The 19,193-nt window shown below is 42.8% G+C and overlaps 1 protein-coding gene across 1 annotated transcript in view; it reads left to right on the forward strand.

Moving 5' to 3' along the window:
* FAM107B (family with sequence similarity 107 member B) overlaps positions 1-19,193 on the forward strand; it is a 223,697-nt gene that overhangs the window by 84,187 nt on the left and 120,317 nt on the right. Inside the window, exon 2 of the mRNA XM_053572248.1 lies at positions 8,179-8,236. Within this exon, the coding sequence (XP_053428223.1) occupies positions 8,179-8,236 (58 nt within the window). The remainder of the gene's footprint in view (positions 1-8,178; positions 8,237-19,193) is intronic.

Raw genomic sequence — 19,193 nt, forward strand, 5'->3', positions numbered from 1 at the left:
TGTGCCTGTGACTCAGGGTAAGTGTGTGACCCAAGATGGATCAGCCAGAGATTTGGTCTGGAACTCTGTCTATGAATGTAGGGACTGAGAAGCTCCTTGTCCCCCTTTGAAATATGAGCTGAAATAATCTGACCATGCTTTGACCATGTGATGAAGGAAGAGCCTTCTTGGAGGAACTGCTGCCTTATCTGTGCTACCCAGAGGGATGTGTGTGAATATTTATTGCAGGATGTGTTTCTATGTTGGGCATTAAACAAAGATATCAAGTAGGTGAACAAGTGAATCCACCCAGCAGTAGTAAGCACCTGTTAAGAGACAGGGTAGACCCTGAATGAAGCCTGGAAAAGGAAGCACAGCCTCTGCTTTGGAAGAGCCTATAATTTAGTGAGATAGACAGAGCTTGCGGGATTCTACGGAAAATTAAACATTTTTATTAGTAGTAATGCAACACAGTCTGAGAGACTCGGAGGACTAGAATGGCGGGTGTTGGATACTAATTTCTAAAATGACTTCTAGTAAGAGGCTCTTCACATCCATCAAAATGTGGAATTAGACACTACTAGAGGTTGTAATGAGACTGTCACACTTTAACACATGAACTTGCTGAAACGTTTTTAGGGGTAATTCTGAATCTGCATCAAAATCCTCAAAGACAATCATGGCCTTTGATTCACAATAGTACCCTTCAAACACTAACCCAGAAGTATTTGAAATAAGAAAAATATTAAAAGCTACATATTGCAAAATGTTGTTTGTACTATAGCTCATACTAGGGAGAACTTGAAGATTCCTTAAATGGTCGGTGATGGGAAATGATTATTTAAAATTAAAATTCAATCTTTCTAGAAAGGGATGAGTCATATTTGGGACCCATATTCCAAATGGAAGAAGTTGAAACCAAGAATCTGTTAGTTACAAATTTGTTATAATGAGTGGAGATGAACAGAACCAGGTGACGTCAGGAGTAGAAAGACATAAGAAGCTCCTGATTCTTCTCCACCCATGAGCGTCCCAAATAAGCATCTTCCCACAGGTCAGTTCCCTCTGAGAGGAAGTCAGAGACCAGTTGAGAGGCTACCAAAGACATTCTCATTGAATGGATAGAAAAACATTCTCATTGAATAGATAGGAAAAGCTGAGCTCCCACGCTCAGCACTGTGCCATAACATTGGGAAAGGAATCCCAACACCCAGCTTTTGGGTGAAGATCTGGGCCCCACATACAGGGCCCTAACCTTAAGTTTCGCCATGGCTTGACACTGAATTTAATAACCTTGAAAGTAGAAGAGATTAGATATTGTGTGTGTGTGTCTCTACTAGACTGTACAGGGGAAAATGGCAGTTGAATATAGATACATAGGCACTCTCAGGGACTTCATACCCTTGGGATCAGTGCAGAGATGGAGCTGGCCTCTCTCTCTCTCTCTCTCTCTCTCTCTTTCTTTCTTTTTCTTTCTTTCAATAAAACACACCTCCAGTGGCTATCTGGTGGCCTGGCTTTTAATCAGATTATTTGGGGGAGTTTGCTGTTGAGTTGTTTGATTTAGAAGAACTAACATGCAGGGAGGAGTTAAAGAAACAGTCAATTATTAACTCACCACCAGTGGGGAGGAATTTGCTCTCACAGCAAGAGCTCTACCACTTACACATCTACCTAAGAGACGCCATCCTAAATCTCCTAGTTCAGGGAGCAGAAAGGACTAGCAAACACTTGTCTCTGCAGACTGCAGAGGAAAAAAGCAGTGGTTTTACGTACCAGTGCACTAGCTCTTTAAAAGAACTCCATTCCTCAGGATGTGCTACCTAGAAAGGCCTTAAAAAATACAGCCCCGTGCAGCACCTGTGGCTCAAAGGAGTAAGGCGCCGGCCCCATTTGCCAGAGGTGGTGGGTTCAAACCCAGCCCAGGCCAAAAACTGCAAAAACAAACAAACAAAAAAAACAGATACAGCCCCTTGTATATTCTAGATATCACCCCCCTGTTGAATGAATAGCTTAAAATATTTTCTCCTGTTCTGTAGATCATCACTTTACTTAGTTGATTGTTTCCTTGGCTGTGAAGAAGCTTTTTGGTTTAATATCATTCCATTTGTCTATTTTCACTTTTATTCCCTGTGCTTTTGAAGTACTATCCAAAAATCTTTGTCCAGACAAATGTCCTAAAACATTTCTCTTATGTTTTCTTCCTGTAGTTTCACAGTTTGAGTCTTAACACTTAAGTCTTTAATCCATTCTGAGTTGATTATTGTATATGGTGAGAGATTAGAGTCAAGTTTCCCTCTTCTGCACATGGATAGCCAGTTTTCCTGGCACAGCACCATTTATTTAATAAAGAATCCTGGAATTTGCACACCTCTGCGCACCCCACCCCCCAAACAAACAAACAAAAAAAAAAACCAAGTAATTTGATTAAAAAATGGGCAAATGATCTGGATAGACATTTGTGAAGAAAAGACATACAAATGGCTATCATGTATAAGAAAACATTCTCAACATCATTCATCACCAGAGATATGCAAATCAAACCACAATGAGCCAGTTAGAATGGCCATTATCAAAAGGACAAAAAATACCAAGTGCTGGTGAGGATGAGGAGAAAGGGAAACTGTTATACGCCATTGGTGGGAATGCACATTAGTATAGCCAGTATGAAAAACAGTATAGATATTCCTCATAAAACTAAAAACAGAAATACCACAGGATCCAGCAACCCCACAACTGGGTATATATCTAAAGGAAAAGAAATCAGTGTGTCAAAGAGATGTCTCCACCCCCACATTCATTGCAGCACCATTCACAATAGCCAGGATGTAAAGTCAACTGAAGTGCCCATCACCAAAAAAAATGTGGCATGCCTGCACCATGGAATACCACTCAGATGTAACAAAGAATGAAATCCCATCATTTGCAGCTATATGGATGGAAGGGGAGGCCATTATGTTAAGTGAAATAAGCCAGGCTCAAAAAGACAAATATCCCATGTTCTGACTCACATGGAATAGAATAGTCATTACCAGAGGCTGGCGAAGGGGGAGGGGAAAGGAGAGGAAGAGGTTGATTAATGGATATAAAATTATAATGAGACAGGAGAAGTTTCCTTGTTGTATAGCACAGTAGAGTGATTGATGGTAGTTAACAATATTTTGTTTCAAAATAATGAGATGAGAGGATTTTGAATGTTCCCACCTCAAAGAAATGATGTTTTACTTGATAAATAAGCCAGTTTTCCTGATTTACCCACTTATATATGCATTAAAATGCCACATGTTCCCTATACTTATGTATAATTATTATGCATCTGTTTAAAAATATAGAACTATGCTTCTTTAATCCTGTCAGGATTTTTCTCTCTTTCTCATACAAACTACCTCCTTGCTTTTAAACATGGAATGAAATGCTGATTGTCAGTTGCCAAACTCTGAGGCAAATGTTGTCATTATTGATTTATGTTAGTGTGTTATTTTCTTCATGTTTTTAAAACTTTTTTCTGTTTTCTTTTTTTTAACATCATGTTCAACCAGGTGAATCATAGGAAAAGAAACTAATGTGTATCAAAGTCATACTTTGAACTCACTAAGTATAAACTCCTTTGAGAACTCCTTTGTGGTTTTCATTGGCTTTTCAATAAAACACCTTGAAATGAGTTCTCAAAGGAGATGCAAGTCACGTACCACATAACATTTTGGTCAATGATGGACCCCAATGCAGCGATGGACCCCAGAACAGCACTAGAGAGAGATGCTGGTTTATAAGACTATAATGCTATGTTTTCACTGTGCCTTTTCTATATTTAGATATGTTGAGAGACATGATATCCCACTGTTTTACAATCACCTCTCTAGGTTTTAGTTCAGTAACATCCTCTACAGGTTTCTAGCCTAGGTGTGCACTAGGCTGTATCACAAGACTTATGTATTGACACCCAAGGATGTTCACACAATGACAAAATTGCCTCATGATGTGTTTCTTGGAATATATCCCTATTGTTAAGGGATACATGGTAGTAGATGAAAAAAGTTAATAGTACCCTCTTGGTACCTCATATGGTTGCATCCAATTTAAATGCATTACAAAGGATGATGATGTGTGAGGTACAGAACCAGAGACCAGCACACCTGATCTTAATGCTTTCAGCACGACGGCTCTTATATCTGTGTATCAGCTAGGACTTATTCTGTCAGATAGGACAGAAAAACTGATAGAAATTAGTTTGATTAAAAAAGAAATATGTATACACATATATTTTTTAAGTAAAAGGAATATATTAGTTGACTTATGCAGATAAAACCTAGAGTTGAGCTTGCATCAAGCATGGCTGAATTGGGGGCTCAATGGGTATTATCAAGCAAAGCATTAATCCATCTCTTCCATCCTGTGGGCTTCAGTCTGAGCCCCAGGTAATAGCAAGGTGGTGGCAACAGCAGCACCTTCAAGCTCTACCATCCTCTCTGGTGTCAGGGCCAGTATAAAACTAGGAGTCATAGTCCCAGAAATGTGGGTCACATGACTGCTCAGAACCAATCAGAGCGAGATGCACCAGACAGGTGGGCAAAGGCCTGGGTCATGTGTTCCGCCTCTGGAGTGTGGGGCAGGGAGCATGGAGCCAGCTTCGTGAAGCCTGGGAAACCACAGAAGACCACAGTTCCTTAAGAGCGGGATGAGATGGCCTTAAAGAGGAAACCAGGACACACTTCCTAGATAGAGAGGGAGTGAATGGCCGGCAGCGAAATCAACAGATGTCCATTACAGTTGGACTGTTGTCATTTTATTCTAGCCTTGCTGGGAAAAAAGCCACTAAGAACAAATTCAGCAAATCATGGCCTCTCACTGAAGGGAAGGGACACAAGGAACTCGGGAGCTCAGCCTCTTTTCTCTAAATAGGGCATAGTTTATACTGCTGGAGACACAGACGCTGGTTTATTCTGTGCTGAGAGCTCTCCAGCCAAGAGGGTTCCAAACACCCTTCCCTCTGCAGAGCGTTGTGGGGCTTTGCAGCTCTTCCTAGTTAAAGAGAAACCTTCGGAAGAGGCTCTTTGAAATAGAGCAATACATATGTTTGGAGGAAAGGGTTGTTATTCACTATTCTGGAATTCAGAGCAATAAAAAAGTAAACAGTCTTATTGGCTCAAAGGGGAGAATCTTTTCATCTCTGAAACAACTTTATTTGAATTGTTTTGGCATCTCAGGAGATTTTCCCTGTGGCTGTATTATAAAATAACTCCTTGCATTTTCATAATACACTGCTCTGTTGGGCCTTGTGAAATAAGAAATTACTTGACACCTTTAGTTGCTATGTGATGAAGCTTTTCTATAATTTATGTGTCCTTTGGTGTACTATTTAATTCATATCCTTTTAAACTATGTAACTTTAGAAGCAATTTTCACTGGAATCTCTTATACCAAATAAATTTGAGATAATTGGATGGAAGCTTTGTTGACCCAAATTGCCCGTGCCAACACTATTTCATGTATTGGGTTTTAAAAGTAGGACACATTTCTGGAACTGGTCTTTTATGATGACCATTTGGACGTGATTTTTGGTTTCTGGAAAAATGTTTGTTCCCAACCCAGTAAAATCAATTCCCTTCTGAGTTGATTCTGATAATGTTTAATGAAACTACTCTTTATAAATTGCAAGTGACAGTTCTTTTTTAAAAAATGTTAATTGATGGGCAGCGCCTGTGGCTCAGTGAGTAGGGCGCTGGCCCCCTATGCCGAGGGTGGCAGGTTCAAACCCAGCCCCGGCCAAACTGCAACAAAAAAAAAAAAAAAAAAGAGCCGGGCGTTGTGGTGGGTGCCTGTAGTCCCAGCTACTTGGGAGGCTGAGGCAGGAGAATCGCGTAAGCCCAAGAGTTAGAGGTTGCTGTGAGCCGTGTGACGCCACGGCACTCTACCCGAGGGCGGTACAGTAAGACTCTGTCTCTACAAAAAAAAAAAAAAAAAAAGTTAATTGATACATGATATTTGTACTATTGATGGGGTATATGTTTGTATTTTGTTATATGCATCAGATGTGTAATGTTAGAGTCTGAGGATCTGGGGTGTCCATGACTTTGATTATTTGTCATTACTAAGTGTTGGGAACATTTCGGGTCCTCTCTTTAGCTATTTCGAAATATGCACTACTGTGTTGTTAACTATAGTCACCCTATTCTGTCCAACTTAACAACTTATTCCTTTTATCTGTGTACTCATTAACCAAACTTGCCCCATCTCCCTCCAACCCTTCTCAGCCTCTGTTGTCTATCATTCATTCTCTACCTCCACAACATCAATTAGTTCCCACAGAGGAGTGAGAACATGCAATATTTGTCATTCCATGCCTGGCTTATCACATAAACCCAGTGACCATTGTTCCATCCAGTTGCTGCAAATGACAGAATTTCATTCTTACTTATGTCTGAATAGTTTTCCAGTCTGTGTCTACACCACATGTTCTCCATTCACATGTGACAGACGCGGTCGGTTGATTTCATAGCTTTGCTATTGTGAGTAGGTCTGCATTAAACATGGGAGGACAGTTATCCTTTGATAGATCGGTTTCCTTTGAAATAGACATTTTTTAAAAATCGTATTAAATGAACTCAAGAGTCTGGTGGATTCTGATCCAGATGACATATAACCTAAGACCTGGCAAACTTTGAGCAAATTTGGGAGTGTTCTTTTTTTTTTTTTTTTTTTTTTGCAGTTTTTGGCCAGGGCTGGGTTTGAACCCACCACCTCTAGCATATGGGGCTGACGCCCTGCCTTTGAGCCACAGGCGCCGCCCTGGGAGTGTTCTTATAATAGAAAATATCAGTTTTTTTTTTTTTGAGATAGAGTCTCACTCCATTCCATCACCCTAGGTAGAGTGCTGTGGCATCATAGCTCACAACAACCTCAAACTCCTGGGCTCCAGTGATCCTCTTGCCTCAGCCTCCCGAGTAGCTGGGACTGCACATGCCTGCCATAACACCTGGCTGGTTTTTCTATTCTTGGTAGAGACAGGATCACACTCTTGCTCAGGCTGGTCTCAAACTCCTGAGCTCAATCAATCCACCTGCCTCAGCCTCCCAACTGCTAGGATTACAGGTGTGAGCCACCCCGTCTGGCCTTAAAATATCAGTTTTTGAGTTCCATGGTCCCATTGTGGTTACAGAATAGCACCAGTTTTTATTTATGGAACCCCACAGCCATGTGCTTTATTATGGTCTAGAATATCTTCTATTGAGTTAATTTCTTTTCTTTTTTTTTTTTTTTTTGGCAGTTTTTGGACGGGGCTGGGTGTGAATCTGCCACCTCTGGTATAGAGAGCTTTTGAGCCACAGGCGTTGCCCTGAGTTAATTTCTTAAAAACAACAAAGTATGTACAGAAAGTATGTTAGGCTAGGAAGGAAGCTGAATAGGCAACTGTCTGCAGTGTGATTCAGGAGTCATCAGACAGAGCCTGCTTAAGATTAAGATCCCATAGAGATAGTTCACAACAGGCACTTGACAAAGATTAAGAAGATAAGTAGAGATAGTTCAGAACAGGCACTTGACAAATACCTGTTCAATGAAGGGAAAAAGAAATGAATGGATTGGCATGAAGTCATCTTGCAGAAAAATTAGAAAAGTATCATTTAGACATTCCTCTTAATTTACCTCCCTCACTTTCAGCAGGGTCCACTTTTATCAGTGTTTTAGCAATGACAATTGTCATTCAAGAATATCACACCAGGACTCAGAGAAGAATGTGTACACCCACGTTCCCAGAGATAAAAATAACTGAATGGCGAGAGAGTTTTCAAAAGTACATGACTCACTCTGCTCCTTGAATTGAGAAAAGTAAAGCTTTCTTTGTGGCAGAATTTCTATCCTATGGAGAAAGCCATCACCATCACACTAAGTCATGAGTGTCCCCAAATGTATTTGTCACAAGGGGACCTGAATTGTTCTACCCCAAGGACACTATTCATAGATGCCGCCATGTGAATGGCGCCCTGGAGTTGGGTCACCTGACATCTCCACCTGGTTATTCTACTTGAAATCTATTGTTGAATTTGTAGCTTGTCTAAAACTTCAGTACTCTAAGACTTGGTCTAATGTTTTCAGGTCTTGATCTTATTAGGAATTAAGAAGTTTACAAAAAGTGTTGCTTCACATTAATGCATTATTTTTCACTTTCTCCCTGCTTTTCTGACTTGTGGGGCTGGAACCTAGGAAGAAGGATTTCAAGAAGAACTCAGATGCCTCAAGTCGGATGAGAAGATGGCGTCAGGTAGGGTAACTGTGTGATTCCTCCTTTTCTGGGCGATCGGTGCTGACAGCAGGTCTCAGAGCCTCCCAAAGCCTTGCGGATTGCAAAAGAAAATCTGTATGTTCCAAATGATTGGAAACACGACGAGAAACACCACATGTGATGTATTCCAGGAGCAACATCTGGCTGATCTGGTCACGATGCAGATGGCTTTGTCTTCTTTCTTTTATTGATTACAGTTCTTCATGAACAAATACTTACACAGAAGCAGATGATGATGGAGAAATTTCAACTTGAATAATACTAAAATGAGGAGTGTGGTTATTTCTGGAAATATGATCATTACAGAAAACATTATTTAGATAAGTTTGCTGGGAGGGTTTTTTTTTTTTTTATGTTAGTAGCTGAAGTATGCAGCTTTGCCAAAGTGATTTACTCCATAATAGGACTGCCTACAAGATAATGTGGAAATACACAAATAGTGAGTGAGTTTATAACTTAGATGTATGATTAAGATCAGTAGTGATAATGAGATGTAATGGGCATAAAAATAAACATCAGTAGAATGGACCTAATAGTAATGAAAGCTCGGAAATCTTAATACTCTCAGCCTCTGTTTTCCAGTGTAAGAGGATGACTCCAGATGTGTCTACTGTGCTTATAATGTGTCAGGTGCTTATAATTTAATGAAAATGGGGGAGCAGGATTAAGAAAATGGAAACAGTAATGAAAAGCTTGTGCAAACAGAGTCACCTGCTATAAGAAATGTGGCACCTGCTCCGGTGTGGATGGGTTGAGTTAAGGTTCTTGGGGCTGTTGAGATGGAGCAAAGGTATTTCATGTGTGGAAAGGATAGAAATGTTGTGGGGCAGGGTGGAATGCTATGGACTGAATTGTGTCTCCCCTGCCCCCAAATTCCAATTCATGTGCTGAAGCTCTAATCCTCCAGGTGGTGGTATTTGGAGGTGGGGCCTTTGGGAGATAATTAGGTTTAGATGAGCCCAGGTGATGGGATTAGTGCCTTAAAATAAGAGACATCAGAGATCATATTTTATCTCTCTCTCTCTCTCTCTGCCATATGCAGATACAATAAGAAGTGGCTATCTACAAGCTAGGAAGAGAGAGAATTAGCGATTAGCCAGCCCTGCCATTTCTTTCCACCCTGCCCCCGCCCAAGTTGCCTGCACTCCCTTAAACATGGGAAACCTGCAGCCTCAGGGCCATGTGTGGCCTTCTGGATTCCCGAGTGCAGCCTTTTGACTGAATCCAAATTTTACAGAACAAATCTTTTAATAAAGGGATTTGTTCTGTTAAGTTTGGATTCAATCGAAGGGTCGTATTTGGGGATCTAGAGGGCTACATGTGGCCTTGAGGCCACAGGATCCCCACCCTCCAATCCTCGCACAATTCATCCACAGGTTTCAGCTCAGACCTCCCTGACCATCTCCGCATTCTTCCCAAGCACTCTTCCTCCCATTTTTTCATTTTGTTCCATTGTGGTTATTCCAATCCAAAAGCATCTTTCTGTTGGTCTGTGGTTTATTAACTTATTGTCTCCTAGAGAGCAGGGATGATGCTGGTCTTGTTTAAGGGTGTCCCTAGCACCCTGGACAGTGCCCGGCACATAGTGGTCATTCAGTAAATTCTGAAGTGGCTCACTGGATCCACTACATGCACGCGGTCTTTTCCTCTCGGTAATGGGGACGCAGCTGGGGTGGGTCTTATAGGGGTCCAACTCGATGCCTATTTTAGATTTCTGAGATATATAAAATAATAAGGCATGGAACTTGCCCTCGAGACAACAAATTATGTTTGCAACAGGAAGAATTAAATGGAAAAGTTTGATATAATCAAAGTGCTGCCAGTAGCCCTGAGGAAGGGGCAGTTTAATTTGTGCTGGGAAGGAGGATCAAAGCAGGTGCCGTGGGGCTGATAGTGCTGGTAATGAAGTTTGGAGTTTGAAGCAAGAGGCCTGGGCAGAGTTGGAACTTGCAAATCATGCCTTTACAAAGGGTTCTGGATACCCCTTTTGCACACTCATCTTTGATTTTCAATTCCTCAGCATGGCAAGAAGGCTGGCGGGGGGTGCTTACTGTGTCAATGCAAATGTGGCCGAGCCTGAGACTTTCTCAGCTGCTGTTATAAATGATTTTATTTCCCCTCTTGGCATAGTGTCTGCCATGGAGCAGAATATAGAATGTGCTGGAAGAGAGACAAAAGTAAGGGGCTTGGGAGCACCAGAGAGGTGAGAGAAACCCAGTTTGGGGGATCTAGGATGCCTTCCAGGAGAATGTAGCATATGAGCTGGACCTTGAAGGATAGGGATGAAATTTGTTTGCAAAGAGAGACACATTATCCAGGGTATTTATAAGGTGAAAAGCAAACGTTGTAAATTGAATCCAAAGTGATACCTGTTTGGAGGTCAGCCCATGTTGTCAGGAGGGCAGCACTGCTCACCAAGGATTTTCTAAGATATGACTTGACCCCGCTGAATTCCCCCATGACATGTCAGGGTGAGAGATTAGCCATCCCCTTTTCAAAAATCTTCCAGGCTGCCCAATCTTTAGACCCTCAGCGCACATTATTGAAAATTCAGCAAAGCAGTCTAGATTTCCCTCAGCAAATACATTTGGAGTAGGGCATCCATGTGTAAAGAAATTATGCAGAAAAGGGCCTGGTGAGGTGGCTCATGCCTGTAATCATAGCACTCTGGGAAGTTGAGGTGGGTGGATTGCTTGAGCTCAGGAGTTCAAGACCAGCCTGAGAAAGACTAAGACCCTGTGTCTACTAAAAATAGAAAGACTAGGGCGGCGCCTGTGGCTCAGCGGGTAGGGTGCCGGCCTCATATGCCGAGGGTGGTGGGTTCAAACCCAGCCCCGGCCAAATTGCAACAAAAAAATAGCCGGGCATTGTGGCGGGCGCCTGTAGTCCCAGCTACTCGGGAGGCTGAGGCAAGAGAATTGCCTGGGCCCAGGAGTTGGAGGTTGCTGTGAGCTGTGTGATGCCACGGCACTCTACCAAGGGCAATAAAGTGAGACACTGTCTCTACAAAAAAAAAATTAAAAAAAAAAAATAGAAAGACTAGCGAGGCGTGGTGAGGGGCATGTATAGTTCCAGCTACTTGGGAGGCTGAGGCAAGAGGATCTGCTCAACACAAGAGTTTGAAGTTGGTATTAGGTGTGATGTCACAGCACTGTAGTGGGGGGCAACAGGTGAGACTCTGTCTCAAAAAAAAAAAAGAAAAGAAAAACTATGGAGAAAAGAAGGAACAAAGCTTAGTCAGAAATAAGAATCCTGATTTCTTTGTGATCAGCTGGTATGGTTTTAGATTTTGACATGTGAATAAAGGGCTTATTTCTCTGATTTCTGAAAAAAATATATAGTAATCCTCTAAGTGGAAATTTCAAGCAGAAAATGTAGAGTTTCTCACAATTTCTTTCTCTTTTTTTTGGTCACCGTGGTATAGTGGTGTGGCATCATAGCTCACAGCAACCTCAAGCTTTTGGGCTCACTGATCCTCTTGCCTCAGCCTCCCAAGTAGCTGGGACTACAGGTGCCTGCCACAATGCCTGGCTATTTTTAGAGATGGGGTCTTGCTCTGGCTCAGGTTGGTCTTGAACCTATGAGCTCAGTCAATTCACCTGCTTCAGCCTCCCAGGTGCTGAGATTACAGGCAGGAGCCATGGTGCCTGCCCCCCATTTCTCACAATTTCTAAAAAATGCTGGGATCCACTCATGTGGGGGGCTTGCTATAGGGTCCCTCTTCCTTACCCAGGGCTTATTCCCCTGTGCAGACTTTTGCAGTGTGTCTTTCTTGAAAGCACTTTTGTCTCTAGTTTTAGTCATTTGATTCCGCTCTCCCTTCTATAGCAACTATTCTTTGAAATCCTGTTAGGTGTAAGTTGTGTCTACTAAATTATTTGAAAAGTATGGACATATATTCATGCAAGAAAAAATTTTTGGAGTATCTCTTATGAGCTAGGTATATTGGTAGGAATTATACTAATAGCCACACACTGCTTGATAACAGGGACATGCTCTGAGAAACACATCATTAGGTGATACTGTCATTGTACTAACATCAGAATGAACTTACCCAAGCCTAGATGGCACAGCCAGCCACACATGTAGGCTACAAACCTGGCCAGCATGTCACAGCACTGCGTACTGCAGGCAGTTGCAATTATAAGAATCTGCGTATCTAAACATATCTCAACATAGAAAAGGTGCAGCGAAAAGCCAGGATTATAATCTTACGGTTCCACCATTGTGTATGTGGTCTGTTGTTGACCAGCACGTCATCAGGTGACACATGACGGTATATACGGCAGTAAATACGACAGATCCGAGTCCTCTTCTTAGAGCTTAAGGAAGCCATTAAACAAATAAAAGAACATGTAAGTCATAGAGAAACGTCAGCCTTCGAACAGGTGTAATGTAATGTGAATTTTAGAGGCAGCAGGATGCTGGGGTTGTCTCGCTCACGGAGTTTATATTAATCGTCAAATGCGGCCTGGAAAATGTGAGCGCAGAAGGCTGAGGGGAAAAGCAGGACACAGGACATGCTGAAGCAGAGATGGGAGCAGGAAACTTGGGGGCATCAGGGAGCTGAAAGGAAACCCAATCTGGGGGGTGCAGGAAGTTTTCTGAGAGAAGGCAACAGGGGAGCTGGGCCCTGGAGAATAGATTTGAACTTCATTTGTGCAGAGAGATGCTAGCTGGGGTATTCATAAAGTGGACACCAAACACTGTCCACTGAATCCGAAGTGATACCTCTTTGGAGTTCAGCCCATTGTTTTCTGGCTGGTGACCTAATCCTTAGGCATCTGCCACTTTATCCCGAGGTCTATAATTTATACTTACAGGGGCCACGTGGCGGGGCAAGGACAGACTAATTAGGAGTGTGTGTAATCTTTACCACCACCACCACCACCTGCCTCCCGCCCTTGGGTAATTCCGTCTAGGTCGCTTTGCGGGTTTTCTTAGTAAGTGACTTGTCTGTAACAGGTAGAACCCTGGTGCCCGCTCAGACTTGGGTTACATTCCCCCTCGACTCTGCAGATATATTAGCCCATTTATAACGATTCCCCCTTAATGTGACACAGCCTTGGTGGCTGTCAGTGGGTGTCCCATTTCAGCAAGAGAAGCACTGGGCAGCGCCTGCAGGTAGATGATGCTGACCTTTGACCCCGCCTGCCATTTCTGAGCCCTGCTTCTCCTCAGTGGGGCTCTCCCCTCACCACCCGCAGTTCCAGTTTCTCCCCCAGCAGAGGGGCGTGACTCAGGCACGCACACTTTGGTACACTGAATCCCCTCTCGTCATCCTATTGGTATTTTAAGCCCAGATCTGTCTAAGGAATAGAAAAATGTGTTGGTTGTTAAAGAGATTTGAGGTATCAGCAAACAGGTGGAAGCAGAAGGTGCTTGCAGCAACGCTTACGCCATGTTGTCCGATAGCATAGGCAGCTCCTGGTCAGGAACACGCATAAAAGAGTCCCTTAGACTATGAGTACCCTAAGAGCAGGGTTTGAATCGTTCAAAGGTGACGTGAGATCCTTTATTGAAATGTGCCTTTCTTTTTTTAGAGACAGAGTCTCACTTTGTCACCCTCAGTAGAGTGCTGTGGCATTATAGCTCATAGCAACCTTAAACTCTTGGACTCAAGCAATCCTCTTGCCTCAGTCTCTGAAGTAGCTGGGACTACAGATGCCCACCACAACACTTGGCTGTTTTTAGAGACGGATTCTCACCCTTGCTCAGGCTGGTCTCGAACTCCTAAGCTCAGGTGATCCACATGCTTTAGCCTTCAAGAGAGCTAGGATTACAGGCATGAGGCACTGTGCCCAGCCCTAAATGTGCCATTTTAAAGATACATCACAGCCAGGCACAGTGGCTCATCCTGTAATGCCAGGACTTTGTGGGGCTGAGGCAGGAGGATCACTTGCAGCCAGGAGTTTGAGGCTACAGTTAGCTGTGATCATGCCACTGCACTCCAGCCTGGGTACAGAGTGAGACCGTGTTATCTACAAATAGATAAATAAATAAGAAACATGCATTGCAATCCTTTGATATAATATGTGCATTCAGTGCAAAAATAAAGAAAAGTATAAAAAACTGAACCTAAGCTTTGCTTATTACTGTGCACGGGGGAGAGGAGGTTTCAAGGGCCTGAAAAATGATCATCATTTGGATGGAAACTTTGTAGAGGAAAATTTTCCTGTACTTAAGCATTCCTTTGATGTAATCAGGTGTGTTGTCCAGATAATGAAGAATAAACCAGCTGGGCACAGTGGCTCATGTAATCCCAGCATTTTGGCAGGTTGAGGTAGAAAGATCACTTGAAGCCAGAAGTTCAAGACCAGCCTGGGCATTGTGTTGAGAGCCAGTCTCTACAAAAGAAAAATAGAAAAATTAGCTGAATATGGCGGTACTCTCCTATAGTCCCAGCTACACAGGAGGCTGAGGCAGGAGGATGGCTTGAGCCCAGGAGTTCAAGATTACAGTGAGCTCTGATGACACCACTGTGTTCTAGCCTGGGCAACAGATTGAGACCTTGTCTCTCAAATAAACTTAAATTAAACAAAGATGCTTTACTAATAGTGACAAGGAGGAGGCTATGGATACAATGCTGAACAGAGGGAAGTATGTGTCAGTGAAAAGGCATCATTCGAAGCCTTGCATCATGACTCTGAGGATAAGCCAGTTACTGGAAGTAGCTGAGGACAGGGAATGGCAGTGGTCTACCTGTTCTCACCTGGGCTTTTGTTTCATTCCTCAGCAGTTGCTAAATCAAAAGCCCTCTTTACTTCTGCATTAGTCAAAGTTCTCCAGAGAAACAGAACCACTAGGCTATAGATAGAGAAAGAGATGTATTATGAGGAATTGGTTCACATGGGGCTGTGAAGTCTCATGATTTGCTGCCTGCAAGCTGATGGCCAGGAAACCTGGATACTTTTTTAGTGATGCAATTCTAGCCCAAGGCCTGAGAACTGAGAACTCAATGGTGTAACTAAGTCTTAGACCAAGGTCAGGGGAAACTGATGTTCCCAGCTCAGCAGTCTGAGGGCCAATTTCCCCTTCTTTCACCTGTTAATCCTTCAGGCCTTTGACAATTCGGGTTCTGCCACTTACACAGGGGAAGGAATCATCTTTACTGAGCCCCCTGACTCCAATGCTAATCTCATCCAGAAACATGCTCACAGACACACTCAGAAATAACGTTTAATCTGGGCACCCAATGGCCCAGTCACGTTGACACATAGAATTAACCATCATACTCTTCCCCAAGTGGCTTCTCTCTCTCCTTTTCACCTCCCCATTGAATGTGCTTGTTTGCCAGAACCTTCCGTGGTTACTCTGCCTTTTTATTTCAGAGAGAACATTTTTAAGATGAGACTTCATGTAATCTCTTCTTATTCCCCTGAAATGATCTTGAAACAACAGGCCAACCATTATGTCTGTGGACAGCAGCTTACAAAATCAAAAAAGATCAAAATTGAACATTTCTTTTTTAGTACAGAGACTCGAGTTTATCGCTAACACCTGCAGACAATAGAGTCTGCCCTTACTAATTTTATCTGTAGCTAAATGTGTAGAAATCAAAGAGCACCATTTTTCTAGAAAGAGGGAGATTAGCAGTCTTCTGGAGGTGGCACATAACATCTTCTCCCTCAAGTTCCTTCCCTTGTGGGCAGGGAGATAGATGAATGAGCCAACTATGTCTTCTTATGTCTTCTTGAGAGAATTCTTTTTGAAAATGAGTTGCATCCTTTCTGGTGGCTCTGTTGGAAAAAAAGAGAAAAATTAAAATGTGTTTGAAATATGTGGACTCCATCCTGCCATCCTTTTAGCCCAGACATTGCTTTAGAAATGGGCCAAGTATTTTTGAGTGCTGAAGTAACTTTCAAGTGTGTGTAAAAGTCAAGAAGATCTTCTGGAATCTTTACTATCTTTTAGGTTGCACTCACCCTGGCGCTGCCAGGGCCCCAAGATACCCAAGATTACTACACAAGGTCCCATGAAAGGAGAACCCTGCAAGTTGGAGCCATTTGAAGACGGTCAGGGTTTCATGAGCAAACCCTTCTCCCCCACCACTTTTTTTGCTAAAGGTCACCCAGAGCCCAGTGGGGCCCAACACATTTTCAGAGTTGGCTGTCTGTGTCAACTGCATTTAGTTTCACTTCCTGTGGTTGATAGGTTTCTTAAGTGTGAAGTAACAAACCCCAAACGGTTAAAATCCTTCAGCTTAAAATGGATGCGATGTGAGGGGAAAAAGTATGTATTTTTGTAACTGCTATGGAGAAGTGAGACCCAGGTTCCCCTGAGCAGCCCCTGGGAGTGCACAACTGAGGCCAGCCTCTCTCGGGGAGGTCCACTGCCCTCAGAGGTCAACCTATTTTTTGATACAATTCAGACAAAGCGTCTGCTTTCCCTTTCACATCATGGGAGAACAGTCGAAGTGAGGTTTCTGCTGGAACCAACTCTGTTTCAATCACCCCCTCCTTTGATTTTGCAGGAAAGTTAACTTCTTTTTTTTTTTTTTTTTTTGCATTTTTTGGACAGGGCTGGGTTTGAACCCACCACCTCTGGCATATGGGGCCAGCGCCCTACCCCTTTGAGCCATAGGCACTGCCCCAGGAAAGTTAACTTCTTTTCCACACAGACTTCCAATGTACTGGCTAAAGAATGAATTAAAAACTGTTGAGGTAGGGAATTGGCAAAAACGAAGGTTAGACTTCTTTTATCCTGAGTTTATTTTTTTCCAACCCCTTAACTGTAGTACAGACAGGGCTAAGGGCTAAGGGCTCACAGGAGGCCTTTTCTTAGGGAAAACCCTATTGGGCATGGTAGATGCTTCTCAGCAAAGACCTGGTCCTTAAACTCCTTTATGGCACGTTTTGGCCCGCGTTCACTTGCTTTTAGTTGGTCTTCGCCTTCCAGAAGGTGAGCACTGTGAAGGCAGGGACGTTTGACCGTTTCATGTCCTGCTGCCCATGTAAAGAGTGGCTGGGGCAGAGCCAACCTGTAGCAGGTGTTCAGTCAATACCCATTGACTGCGGAACAGATGCTTGTTCTTTTTAAACTCTCGATGAAACAGCTCAGTGAGGTGGAGGCTGAACACTGGGATGACTTCTTTTTGGGTTTTTTTCCCCCTCCGCTCCCAGCACAATGCTTGGAATATGTAAAAACTCAAAACTAATGTTTGTTTGACTAAAGTGTAATTGGCGTGAACGCATAAGTGAACTGAGTCTGGTTGACAACCCAACTTGAGATACAAAACCCGTTGTTCATTTGGGTATTTAACAAACATGCTACAAACCATGATTTTGTGGGGAATCAAAGGTGAGTCAGACATGGGCTTACCTTCAAGAAGCTAAATTACTTTCTCTGCATTCCCTTAGCCCTAGGACAGACGGGTCTGATGGTTCGGTTCGTAGGAAGCCTTTTATTAGGGAAAATGTTACTGAAGGTTGAAGAGCACATTCAGCAAAGAGTCAATCCCTAAACTCTTTTAAGAGACTTAATTATCAAACCTGTATTTTGATCTAAAGAATCTTGCTCTTTTGTTGCTATTTCAAACAATAGTGATTGGATGTTCACTATCAGATAAATTCTTCTCCAGAAGTGAGGGTGACAACATGCTTTTTCTTGTTGGAAATTGATCTAAGGAACATAGGAAGTGTGTTCCCTAGATGGATTCCCTATTCCAAGAATATATAAAATACCAGACCAGAGGCCAGGGGCTCTAATATCACATATTTATTGAGTAAAGAGAATGTATTTCTAGAATGTTCTTATAGGTTTTGTGTTACCAAGTGTGAGTAGTAGGAGAAAGTTGGTTTTGTTTTGTTTTGTTTTGCTTTTCCTAGGTGTTTCCTACCTGTGAAATCAGTTGGAATCGCCCTAGAACCCAATGAGATGTTTCTCTGGTGAGCAGGAGTGGAGGCGATGTTTGTTTTTGCAGGAGAAAGCAGTAATGGTTATGCTTAGGGGCCAAGGCAGAAGGAGACCGCCTGGCTTGTCTGTCACAGAGGTACCAGGCGACTTCCAGCCCACTGCCATTTTGCAGTGAGAAGGTGTCAGGCTAATGAAATACAGTTTCAGTGTTCTCAGCCCTCTCCTCGGCCAAACATATTAAGGGACATTACCACCCCTGGCTCTGGACCACAGCACCTGTCCCCCTGAGGGTCATCTGGAGAGCAATCTCTGTGCTTTGCCCTCTCTCCAAGGGCGGAGAGCTAATGGTTTCCAGATTTTTTTTTTAATTCAGGAAATTCAATAGACCACTGATTGTTCAAAAATGGAAAAATACAAATACAGATACAAATGAGAGTTTGGTTTAGTTCTCTGTGTTCAGGATATGCCTGACATGCTGTGGATTGACCGGACACCTGTGCCTTGCAAGAGGGCTGGCTGCACTTGACTAGCAAGGTGCTCAGTCTTGATCTTGTGCCCACTTGCCCATGGGACTCCTGGTAGTCCATTTAGTATTTCAGACTAGTCGTCATCCAATCTTGTGTCCTCTTCACACAGTGAAGTGGAGAAACTTACTGAGGCCACAAAAAGAATTGGTTAGTAGGAATGAAATTTTCAGTTCAATGTGAAGCCAAGTTGCCTAATTTTTTTGGGGGGGAGGCGGGTTTGGGGTGTGCGTGTGTGTGTGTGTGTGTCACAAGATGTGTTTCTACGCTATTTCACGTTCTTTTATTACTATCTTATGTGTTTGTTTAAATTTAATGTTGGCCCTCACTAAAAAATTTTTAGAGAAAGAATTGCAAAGGTGATACTAACATCTAAATTTAGAAGTAAATGTGTCCACCCTGGAGGAATCTCTCCCCTTACTTCCCATTTCTCACTTCCTTTCCCCGAAGATGAATAAAAAGACAGAAGTTGTATTGCATGCCCTGAACTTGGAGAAGCAGCCAGCTCTCTCCTTGGAGTGCACCGCTCCTTCCGTCTTGGGGTCGGAGTGTGGAAG

This window comes from Nycticebus coucang, chromosome 20 (genome assembly GCF_027406575.1).
Source record: "Nycticebus coucang isolate mNycCou1 chromosome 20, mNycCou1.pri, whole genome shotgun sequence".
NCBI lineage: Eukaryota > Metazoa > Chordata > Mammalia > Primates > Lorisidae > Nycticebus > Nycticebus coucang.